Source organism: Leucopleurus acutus (assembly GCF_964270905.1).
Source record: "Leucopleurus acutus genome assembly, chromosome: 8".
NCBI lineage: Eukaryota > Metazoa > Chordata > Mammalia > Artiodactyla > Delphinidae > Leucopleurus > Leucopleurus acutus.
The window spans coordinates 64,480,878-64,492,571 of NC_139151.1; the positions used below are offsets into that span (position 1 = coordinate 64,480,878).

The 11,694-nt window shown below is 50.0% G+C and overlaps 1 protein-coding gene across 1 annotated transcript; it reads left to right on the forward strand.

The window, feature by feature from the left end:
- The first annotated feature begins 9,367 nt into the window (after positions 1–9,367).
- ADM (adrenomedullin) lies at positions 9,368–11,134 on the forward strand. Its single transcript, XM_082843922.1, has 4 exons — positions 9,368–9,463; positions 9,900–10,018; positions 10,171–10,320; positions 10,528–11,134. The coding sequence occupies exons 2-4, from the start codon at positions 9,921–9,923 to the stop codon at positions 10,844–10,846; spliced, it is 567 nt and encodes a 188-aa protein (XP_082700048.1). The 5' UTR covers positions 9,368–9,463; positions 9,900–9,920; the 3' UTR covers positions 10,847–11,134.
- The last annotated feature ends 560 nt before the right edge of the window (positions 11,135–11,694 follow it).

The window sequence follows — 11,694 nt, forward strand, 5'->3', positions numbered from 1 at the left end:
CAACCGAGGCGCGCTCTGCGCCTGCGCCGCGCTTAGCGTCCGCTCCTCCCCCGCCCCCACCCGCGCTGGCTGGTTGACCTGACCCCCCGGCGGAGAGCCCACCCCCACCCTCTTGGCGCCGCTAGGACAGCTGGTTTGGGGAGTGGGCTGCCGGGCGTATTGCCACCACACGCCGCCACCGCAGCTGCTTGGGGTGGTTCACTTTGAGGCCTGGCTGCTCCTCCGCGGCCCACCTCCCACTCCCCTATTTTTCCTAAAGCAGGGTGTCTTTCCTTCCGCCTTCTCCACTCTCTTTCTGGGTCTGGGAAGAAGAGACAGGGATGGCTGAGGGGTCCCCTGGAAAGTTTGCTGCTTCCCTTCCCCCTCCCCCTCCCAAGACGAGATTCTCCCGCCCTCGACTGGAAGCATGGAATTTGCACCGCCAGGGCTTTTGCTGCACGTTTCCTGTTTATGTTGTGCAGATGGGAATTTTAGGAACATGCCACCGAGGAGGCGGAGGAGGAAGAGGGTTTTGCTCAATCCTCAGAGGCGCCTCGTGCTTTAGTGCTGGGTGGGCTGGGGGCGGTTGGCCTGGGCTTCCCCCGGAGCGCCTGGGGAGGCTGGATTCCTCCGAAGAACGCGGCATCCCCGGGATCCTCCTGAACTGCCCGGAACAACAGAATCCGAGGGAGGAGGCTTGTCTCTCCCAAGGGAGCCCTTCTCGCCTAGGGTTTCGCCCCTTGCAGCGGTCCCAGGGCTCTTGCAGCAGGAGCGGGAACTTCCAACTTCCCTGTTCAAACAATGCAATTAAAATGACTTAGTGGATTTCATCATCCAATCTAGGAATTATCTAGATCGCTTTCTTTTTACTGCAGCTCTTATTGATCGTTCCGAATTTGGCAAGTGAGGCATCCATCCAGATGAGCTTGCTTTGTCCTCTGTTAGCATCTCCTGAAGTTTTAGTAGCAGGATATATTACAAGTGGTAGACTGAAGTTGTGGGAGTCTCCATGATTTGCAAATATGATTATCTTCCTGGTTGCTTGTCACTACTCATTATCAATTGATGATTTAACCCTTCATTTACATATAAGAGCTCTTAGCAAAGTGTCTTAAGTGCTTAACGAGTATGTTTAATGAGTGAATGCATACAATTTCCCCCAACTACCAGCAGGAAGCTGCTCGAACTCTGAACTGTGAGTTCAGAGATTTGGTGTCTCAGCTACTGGAAGTTTACTCTCATTGATCATTTCCTCTTTCTGTGTGGTGCTTTTTTCACCCAGAGATTGGGAGGGTTGGGCTGCTCTAGAACTGAAACTGCCAGGAAGGAATACTGTAACTCAAGGAGTTCATTTGCAAATTGCACATGGTCAAACTGAATCAGCCTAGTTGCAGAGGTGGAGGGAAGATAACAGATTGATCTTGAAAACAATTAAACCTAAAATGCTTCAGTCACACCTCAAGTAAGAATCCTCTCTATAAATTCCCTGAAAGCTCATCATCCAACTTGATCACTTTTAGTAAAAGCCTAATTTAACTTCCTTGGGAACTAGCCCATTCCACTGTTTAACAACCCTATTGTTAGAAAGTTCTTCCTTGTTATGTCAGAGTTTTTCTGTAACTTCCCCCAGTTTTGCTCCATGGAAATACCCAGAAAAAATAAAATCTATCTTTGTATGATAGCCTTTCTGATTTTTAAGGCAGCTATCATGTTCCTTCCCCATTTCACTTTTTTTTAAGGTGAAATGTACACATCATAAAATGAACCATTTTAAAGTGTACAATTCAGTGGTATTTAGTACATTCACAATGTTGTGCAACTACCCCGTCTATCTTGTTCCGAAATATTTTCATCACCCAAAAGAAAAGCCCACACCCGTAAAGCAGTCACTCCCATTTTCCCCTCCCCCAGCCTCTGACAACTACAAATTTGCTTTCTGTCTCTATGGCTTTACCTAGTATGGATATTTGATATAAATACAATCATACAATATGTGACCTTTTGTGTCTGGGTTCTTTCATTTAGTATAATGTTTTCGAGGTTCATCCATGTTGTAGCATGTATCAGTACTTCATTCTTCTTCATCGCTGAATAATATTCCATTGTATGTATTATACCATATGAAGTCAAATTTATCTATTTTTTCTTTTGTTTCCTGTGCTTTGGTGTCATATTGCCTGGCTTCCATTGCAATCCATTGCCAAATCCAAGATCACTTCTTGGAAGGGAAGATTTACTCCTATGTTTTCCTCTAAGAGTTTCATAGTTTACTCTTGTTTTAGGCCATTGACCCATTTTGAGTTGAGTTTTATACATGACATGACGTAGGATGTCATATTTTACTTTTAAAATGTGCTTTTATTTCATTCACAAGTGTTGGTTTAATTTTTTTTTTTAAATCAAAGATTAGCTGTTTTCAAGCCTCAAATCAAGTGCTGTTTGCATTTAGACATGTTTCACCTGTTAGGTCATAGGTAGGCTGCCAGACCATTTGCAAATGGGTGTTTTGTAGCATAGGGATTTTGACATACCCCAGGTATATGTATATAAAGGCATCATGTATTTGAATACACATGTGAACATATTTAGCATACACTGGAACTGTGCTTTGTTTCTCAGCCAACAGCTGCCAGTCTGCTGAAACTGATAAGCCCTGACAAGGCAGCCTGATTACTGAGGTTGGCTGAAGGCCAGACCATCCCCTGAGATAACCACCATCACCTCTCACCAAAGAGTGAGGGGTAAAGCAAACTCAGATTTGTTTTACTGAAGGTGGCAGGGAGGGAGGAAGACTATGCAACACAATGATGGTGTGTACATAGCAGATGCCTTTCCTTTATGCTTTAGAAGTCAAAAAGGAGCTGATTACTAGTCAGCACGAATTATCAGCCTGCTGCTCCTACATTTGGCTGTCGTGGAGTAAGTGGTTGATCTGTACAGTCATTTCAAGTGCTTCCTGTGGTTAGCCACTACAGTTCAAAGAGGCAATATGAGAGTTCGACTTGACCAAACATCTGCAGGCAGGGCTGGGGCCTCTTCAAACAATCTCTACCAACAAGTAACAAAGGAGACTAAGCAGCTGTGGTAGAAAATTCCCTGATCCATTGCCACATCTCCATCCACTCAGTTGCCCAAGTAAGAAACTGAATGATTGCTACCCTTGACACCTGCCTCTCTCTCAGCCCCACATTCCTCACTCAGTTCTATTGATCCTACTTCCCAAATATGTAAGCTTCTCTCCCCCCCTCACTGCCACCTCACTAGTCTGAGCCACTATCACCTTCCACCTTGACTATTGCAAGAGCTTCCTAACTGGTTTCCCTGCTTCAATGGTGATCCCAGACTTTCCCTGTAGGTAAAACTTCAGGACAGTAAGTGGATTATGAACCCTGTCTTCAAAGTAAATCTGTATAGGAAACACACTGTTTCTACCTTGGGTGTCTGTTTAGGGTGCGGGAAGGAGGCTTCAGAGATGGCTAATAGAAATTGTCCTACAGATGCTTTCACATGTGTGATTATATGAATAATTGAATCCTGACACTCACGTAAACTATCCCTGACATTAGCAGTATAGATAGGTGCTGTGAGAGGTTGCAGACTGTTTTTACTTAGATTGCATGTCTATCTGGTGAGTGGGACTGGCTATGTTATGTGCAGAGGCCAAAGCAAAATGAAAATAAAGGGTCCTCTCTGTTCAAAAATTATTAAGAATTTCAAAACAGCAACAAGCAGAGCATTAAACAAAGTGTGGGGTCCTGTGTGACCGAACAGGGTGCACGTCCATGAAGCCAGCTCTGTTGGTGAAGTTTAGAGTGGAGTGTGTGTGTGTGTGTGTGTGTGTGTGTGTGTGTGTGTGGTGGATTAATTGAGATTATGGTGGGACTAGGCGCTCTCCAATCTCTCCAGGGCAGTGGTCCCCAACCCTTTTGGCACCAGGGACCGGCTTTGTGGAAGAGAATTTTTCCACGGACGAGGGTGGGGGGATGGTTTGGGGATGAGTCAAGCGCATTATATTTATTGTGCACTTTATTTCTAGTATTATTATTATGCTGTAATATATAATGAAATAATTATACAACTCAAGATAATGCTGACAGGAGGTGGAGCTCAGGCAGTAAAGCAAGAGATGGGGAGTGGCTGTAAATACAGATGAAGGTTCTGTCGCTTGCATGCCACTCACCTCCTGCTGTGTGGCCGGGTTCCTAACAGGCCACGGACAGGTACTGGTCCATGGCCCGGGGGTTGGGGACTGCTGCTCCAGGGCACCACCACTGCACTGCTCCCCTTCTTGCTCCTCCCTAATCCAGTCATCACATTCAATGGCCACAATGATCTTTTAAATAAATGTGTATCAGATCATGTCTCTCCAGTCTTCAAACCTGTCAAGCTTCCCAAATCGCTATGAATAAAGTGCAAAATCTTCATCATATCTCAAAGGGTCCTATTTACTCTAACCTTGATGACCTCCTTAATCTCATTTCATGCTTCTCTTCTCCCTCACTCAATACATTTCAACCACACTGGCCTCCTTTTTTCTTCCCTAGTGTTCCAAGCTCTTTCTCATCTCTAAGCATTTGTCTATGCTCTTCCTTATATTTGGAACATTAGGTCCCCCTAATCTTGCTTTTCCTTCAGAACACTTACCACAGTTTGTAATCATGTATTTATTCCTATGAGGATTTGTTTATATTTGGCTACCCTACCATGCTGTAAGCTCATTGAGGGCAAGAATGATGCTTACATTGTTGATTATTGTATGCCCAGCATTTAACACAGAGTTAGGCATATAATACATACTTGGTAAATGTTTGTTGAAGGAATGAATGAACATTCAACTCATGTAGGCCCATACATTAGAATTGCCTCATTCCTACAGTTCTAATCTGATAATAGAGTATCCCCACCTGGAGGCAGGTAGCATGATGGTTGCTCTCGTTAACACCATTCTCATTGGCTAGGGATAACTCTAAATGATCGAATCATCTCTTTTTTTTTTTTCCCCTGTACGCGGGCCTCTCACTGTTGCGGCCTCTCCCGTTGTGGAGCACAGGCTCTGGACGCGCAGGCTCAGCGGCCATGGCTCATGGGCCCACACGCTCCGCGGCATGTGGGATCCTCCCGGCCCGGGGCATGAACCCGTGTCCCCTGCATCCGCAGGCAGACTCAACCACCGCGCCACAAGGGAAGCCCCGAATCATCTCTTTTATACTCCATTTATTAATGCCATTCATTGTGCCATCAGTAGTAAATTTCTCTTGAAGTCATTTCACCTCATTCTGTTATAGCTGTTAGTATAAGAAGCTTCTATATGTTAACCATCTTCTCTGTGTTCTCTTTCATCTGTCCTATAGCAACTTATATTCCCTAAGCTTCAGGGAGGTTTGTCTTCTTTATCACATTCAAGGACTGATTATTTCTGTCCATATGTTTTGTGCAAGAGCACAGAAATGAGGCAGCAAAAGCTTGACTTTTCTTTGTGCTGGTGCTCTGGAAAATTCTATGCCTTAGAAAGAGAGAGGTTAACTGCCCTCCCTGCCTCTACCACTCCAAGACAGAAATTAATGCTATAGAAACAGTGCTTTTTACTCTGTGCCAGCATTCTTTACTTGGTCAATCTCCTGAAATCGTATCCTTATTTTATACTTAAATTGGTTTATGTACATGTGCATTTTTCTGGAAAGGATCTATATCTTATTAGTTTAGAGAAGTCAGAGATTCAAAAAAAAAAAAAAAAAAAAGTGCCCTGAGCTTTGTATCCTGCTTTACTTTTTCCTGTGACTAAATCTGAGTAGCTGATTGGCTCCTTTCTCTAAACCACTTGGTGTTATGACTCCCGGATGCTTCTTGAAACTTGTTTTCAAATGGACTTGGTAAACAAGCCCTCAGCTTAGCCGAGGCATTTTGAACTATATGAACAATAAATGCATTGTAAAATTTCCTGTTTGAAAAAAAGAGGCATCAGAGATAATTATGCAATGCACTTAGCTATTCAAGTTTAGTTATTCTTTTTAATATTATTTATTGTTTCTCATTTCTTTTCTTCATGACCTGAGTGTGGTCACACTGGCTTTAGGGATTGTGTCCACAGTGTTAACTGAGAAACCACCACCAAAAATTTTTTAAAACTCCTTACATTACTAAGAATAAGGCTTGGATTTAGGGCCTAAAAATAATTCAGTTGGAATGTGAAGAAGTTGAGACACCATTATACAACAAGGCTTCAGCATATTTGTATGTCTGTATATATGATGTCAGAATACGCACAATTATTACAGTGCTTTGGGGGGTTATTTTTTGAAAATTCTTGGGCACAAAAGAAGTGGATCTTCATCAACCAAAATTTCTTTTCTTCTGCTTCTTTCACTTGTCTTGCCAGTGAGATTTTAAAGATGTTTCTTCCTTCACTTCCTTCCTTCCTTCCTTGTACTCTGTGTGAATCTACAATCGCTGCAACTTGAATGGATGAAACTCCACGTTTACAAATCGCCAGAAGCAGACGTCCTTAAGTTGTTTCCTTCTATGTCCGACGTTTAACCGTGAATGCATTCTAGTGATTTTCCCCCTTTGTTAAAGTAAACGAACCCCAGGTTCCAAGGGAAAAAATAGATGCCAACATTTGGAAAACTTTTTATCTTTTTTTCGACTTATACTCCATGACACTTTGGGGAACCTTCCGGCCCTTGTCGCCGACCCAAGCAAACACACACACACACACACACACACACACACACACACACGCTTTCGAAGATACGGGTGCTCTAGCAAAACCCTGAGCTGCCAACACAGGGCTTAAAGAATTGACGGAGTTTTCAAGCGTCAGACCTCTACGTGCCAGAGCTATAAGGCACACCTGGGCTGATATCATTGTGCCAAGGCTCTCAGGTGGGAATCCCCGGCACTGCCGCTATGCTGCTGGCGTAGGCACTGGAGCCCGGCGGAGTCTCCACTTCTGGCTTGGGTTTGCTTTTTGAAGCCTCCAGCAGCTCAAAGCGAAGTCTGCACCAAGAGCTCCGTCCCCGGTCCCTTCCCCCATCCCCTCCACCCTCCCTTTCTCCTGGAACCAGGGCTCTCCTAAAGGCCACAGCCGGGAGGCCACGAGGTACAGCTGAAGAGTCCTCTGCAGACCAAACCCCCCAGGGCTGGTGGGAACTGGAAGGAACGAGTCCAGACCACGGGACCTTCCCTGGCTGTGGGCCGGCGCCCAGCTGTCCTTGACCTCCCCGGCAGCCAGAGGCGCAAGCCGGGGAAATGAAAGTAAAAACCTGTCTTGGCGCGGACCCAGCTGGAAGCTGGCGACGAGTAGGTCGCATCCTCAGACAAGACTGACAGACAGCCGGTCCTGGACAGGGTCGCTGCGAAGAGCGTGACTCGTAGGGGACGAACTGAAAGGAAGCATTGAGAAATGGGAGACGAGCGAGCAAAACAGAATAGTTAGGCTGGGGAGGCTCCTGGAAACAGAGCAGGCACTCAGTAATACCTGCTGTCTGCGGTGCGGGCAGACTAGCCGCCAGATCCGGTCTACTGCGGCAACTGCCCTGAAGCCAGACAGGCGGCCCGAACCCAGCCAGTGCGCTGCGCTGCACTCCTCCGACCCTCGGCGTTCCCAGCCCAACCCCGAGCCCGAGCCAGGAATCTGTCCCCCACCCTCAGCTGGAACTCGGGTCCGCTCAGGTGACTCCCTCGGAGAAGAGTCCTCAGAATAAATAACTTCGGCGCGGCCATTCCTTCCCAGGTGCAATGTCCACCGGTCAGTCCTGGGAGTGAAAAGGCGGCTGAGCCAGCAGTGCGCGGCCCAGGGCAGGCAAGGTCCTGTGCACTGGGTCTCAGAACCAGTGTGGCAGAGCAGGTAGGAAGCTTAGAGATCCGCTGGGAGCAAGTTTTAAATGGGGAAACCAGAGGGTGGGGTGTGTAACTTGCCCAGGTTCACAAAGAGAATTGCCGTAGGGTGAGAGAAGAAGCTGCACCACAGAGTTCCAGTGGTCCCGCGCGCCCTCCGCCTCTCAGTCTAGGCCCTCGGCTTCAGGACCTGCATCCAGGGAAGTGGGTGATAGGATACCAGAGGCCCTCCTGCAAGAAGTAGGGAGCCCCGCGGGGCTAAGTTCCCTCCCTAGTTTGGCCTCCCGAAGTTAAGTAAGAAAGTGAAGTCAAGAAGCAGTGATGGAAGAGCATAAACGGTGACAAACGTGCTTGGGGGTGATTCATCATGAAAAGGCATAAATCCTTGGGCGGGGGCTAGGACTCTCCTCTCTCCCTTGACAAGATGATGGTACTAGCCTAGAAAAATCCACGCGGCGCCCCAGTCCAGTTGGCCGTGCATGCTTGCGGGGCCGAGCTGGGACACTACTGTTTACCACCTTTGGTGTGACTTTGGGCAAATGCTTACCCCTCTGAACTTTAGTTTTCTCATTTCACCAGGTAGAAAGTTGATGTTACCTTCCTTGTCTAACTCAAGGTAGGTGTGAAGATCAAAGGAGATCAGAATGTGGCCATGCTTTGTAAAGGGATTAACATAAGTGAAGCATTAGTGTGCTTCCCTGGCAGTATCCTCACGTTTACAAGGGGTGAATGAAGGCTCCAAGGGCAGCCAGGCAAACTCTCAGGTTGTAACCTTATAAGGCATACTTGGATTAAAAGGGAAAAAAAATGAAACTGTATTCTTCGTCCTAATTTTGGTTATTCCTTTATTTCCAAATAGGCATGCAAATTCTGAAACTTCAGGTAAGTCCCCCCTTCTAAATCCCAATTCTCACATCAGCCTTTCCGAGCCTTGCCCCTATTGCGAAATCTTACTAGCCCATCCTCAGAACCCCGGAGTCTCGGCTAGCCCCCCTTCTCTCAGCTGTGCTCTGTGCTCTGCCCCTGAGGCTCCGCTGAAGTCTGGGGTCGCGGCCAGGTCAGGCGCCGAGCCGGCACGGGGCGCGGTCCACTCGAGGCCACAGCTCCAGAGGTCTGGAGTTCGGGTCATCCGCGTGATACCCCGCGCTGGCTCTCGCAGTTGTGTGCCAGAAGACGTTATACTCTGGGCTGCATAAGTCCTAGGTAAGGACCCCCAAGAGGTTGTACCGGCTCTGCTTCGTCCGGGCTTAAGGTCTGAACTCTGTGCCCAGTGAGTCAGGGCTGAGGCAGTTCCTGCACCAATCTCCTGGAGCTCATCTCTGAGCCCTCTAGGCATTAGGGACCCCCCACCTCACCTCCAAACCCCACACCCGCAGGCAAGCAATGCGCGCTCCCGATTGCAGAGCGCGCGCCCAAGGGAGGAAAGGGAGGGCGCGAGGGCAGCCTAGGCCCCGCCCCCTGCGCTCTTATAAAGCGGAGGAACGAGAGCCGGCCACTCAGTGGTTTCTTGGTGACATTAGGCGGAACGGGTCGAACCTTGCCATCTCTGGTTTCTCACCGCAGCTTGGACGTCTGGGTTTTGCCACTGCCAGAGCGACGTCTCAGACTTAATCCTCCAAAGATCTCGGCAGATCACCCCCTCAAGCAGGTAAGCACCGCGGGCCGGGCGGGTTAAAGGTGGGAAGGCTTGCCCAGGCCGGAGACTAGGAGCCCTGGGTGAGGGGTACAATCCACTTTGGAGGGTCCTCTGCCGGGTGCGTCCCACATCCCGGGCCCAGCTCGTGGACACAGCTGGAACTCCAGAGACCCAGTCCCCTCTGCTCCGTCAGCCAATCCGAGAAATTGAGCGGGGAACCTCTGGGAGCCTGGCGCGGGTCAGTGGCCTCCCCTGCGGGGCCTGTCACCCCCCTGGCGGGTGCAAATGCCGCTGGCGCCTCTCTGCGCCCCGGGGAGATAAGCGTCTGAGTCCGGCAGAGCGCGGGTTGAGCTTGCCCACTCCGGGGCCCCCCGCCCGCCTCCGTGCCCCGCCCGGCGGTGCGGCAGACCCGGGCGCTCACGCTCGCCTCCTCTTTCTCCTTCCCCAGGGTCTACGCATCGACGCTGGGATGAAGCTGGTTCCCGTCGCCCTCATGTATCTGGGCTCGCTCGCCTTCCTAGGCGCGGACACCGCACGGCTCGACGTGGCGGCAGAGTTCCGAAAGAAGTGAGTCGCAGGCAGCGCCTGCCCCAGTTCTGGTACCTGCAAGACAAGGGAAACTAACTATTGGTCCCCGAGGGGTTAGAAGTGAACAGGAGCAGGGATGGGCCAAGACCTCGCCTGGACGATTGCGAATCGAGTCTATTTGTGTTGTTTAGATGGAATAAGTGGGCTCTAAGTCGTGGAAAAAGAGAACTTCGCGAGTCCAGCAGCTACCCCACCGGGCTCGCCGATGTGAAGGCAGGGCCTGCCCAGACTCTCGTTCGGCCGCAGGATGTGAAGGGCGCCTCTCGCAGCCCCCAGGCAAGGTAACTATGCGGGGCGCCGTCGCGGGGTGGGCAAGGGGAGCTCTCCTCCGTTGCCCTGGCCCTGGGGATCATCGGGGCTGTATGGCAGTTCAGATGGAGGTAGCAGTTAGCAGCTCCCTCTGGTCTTAGAATGGCTCCGTTCCCGCTGGCTGGGGCCAAAGACCTGCTTGATGGGGGGTCTCATGTGGCCTTCCTTCCCTTCTCCAGCAGTCCGGACGCCGCCCGCATCCGAGTCAAGCGCTACCGCCAGAGTATGAACAACTTCCAGAGCCTGCGGAGCTTTGGCTGTCGCTTCGGGACGTGCACGGTGCAGAAACTGGCGCACCAGATCTACCAGTTCACGGACAAGGACAAGGACGGCGTCGCCCCCAGGAGCAAGATCAGCCCCCAGGGCTACGGCCGCCGGCGCCGACGCTCCCTCCCCGAGGCCGGCCTGGGACGGACTCTGTCTTCCCAGGAGCCACAGGCGCGCGGGGCCCCGGCCTCCCGGGCTCATCAAGTGTTCGCCACCCTCCTTAGGATTTAGGCGCCTGTGGCAGCAGCGAACAGTCGCACATGCATCCCGCCGGCGCCTCCCGGGACGGAGGACTTCCCCTAGCCGAGCCTCTCAGCCTATGGGACTCGGGCTGAGACAGCCCTGAGAGACCGAGAGTCCGGGAGGTACCGTCCGGCGGCGAGCCCTGGCTTTGCAGGACCCCGTCCACCTCGGAGGCAGTGTTCTCTTCACCCTAATTCGGCCCGGGTGCCCCGGGTGGGGAGGGGGGTGCAGAGGAATCCAAAGGAGTGTCCTCTGCCAGGCTCATGGAGAGGAGAAACTGCGAAATAAATGCTGAGACCCCCGGGGGCAAGGGTCTGAGCCACTGCCGTGCCCGCCCACAAACTGATTTCTGACGGGGTGTCACCCCACCGGGGCGCAAGCCTCACTATTACTTGAACTTTCCAAAACCTAGAGAGGAAAAGTGCAATGTGTGTTGTATATACAGAGGTAATTATCAATATTTAAGTTTGTTGTGTCAAGATTTTTTTTGTAACTTCAAATATAGAGATATTTTTGTACGTTATATATTGTATTAAGGGCATTTTAAAGCAATTATATTGTTCCCCTCCCCTCTATTTTAATACGTGAATGTCTCAGAGAGGTGTAACGTTGTGTGCTGCGTGGAATGTGAGCGTGTTTGCGTGAAAGAGAGACTGGTTGCCTCTTGTGGAAGAAGAAAACACCATGTCTGTATAATCTATTTACATAAAATGGGTGATATGCGAAGTAGCAAACCAATAAACTGTCTCAATGCTGATTCATTCTCGGGTCACGAGTCTTGGGAGGGAGGGTGTCCCCAGTCTTGGTCCGCTCGGGAGCCCTGGGGTCCGGGAGCC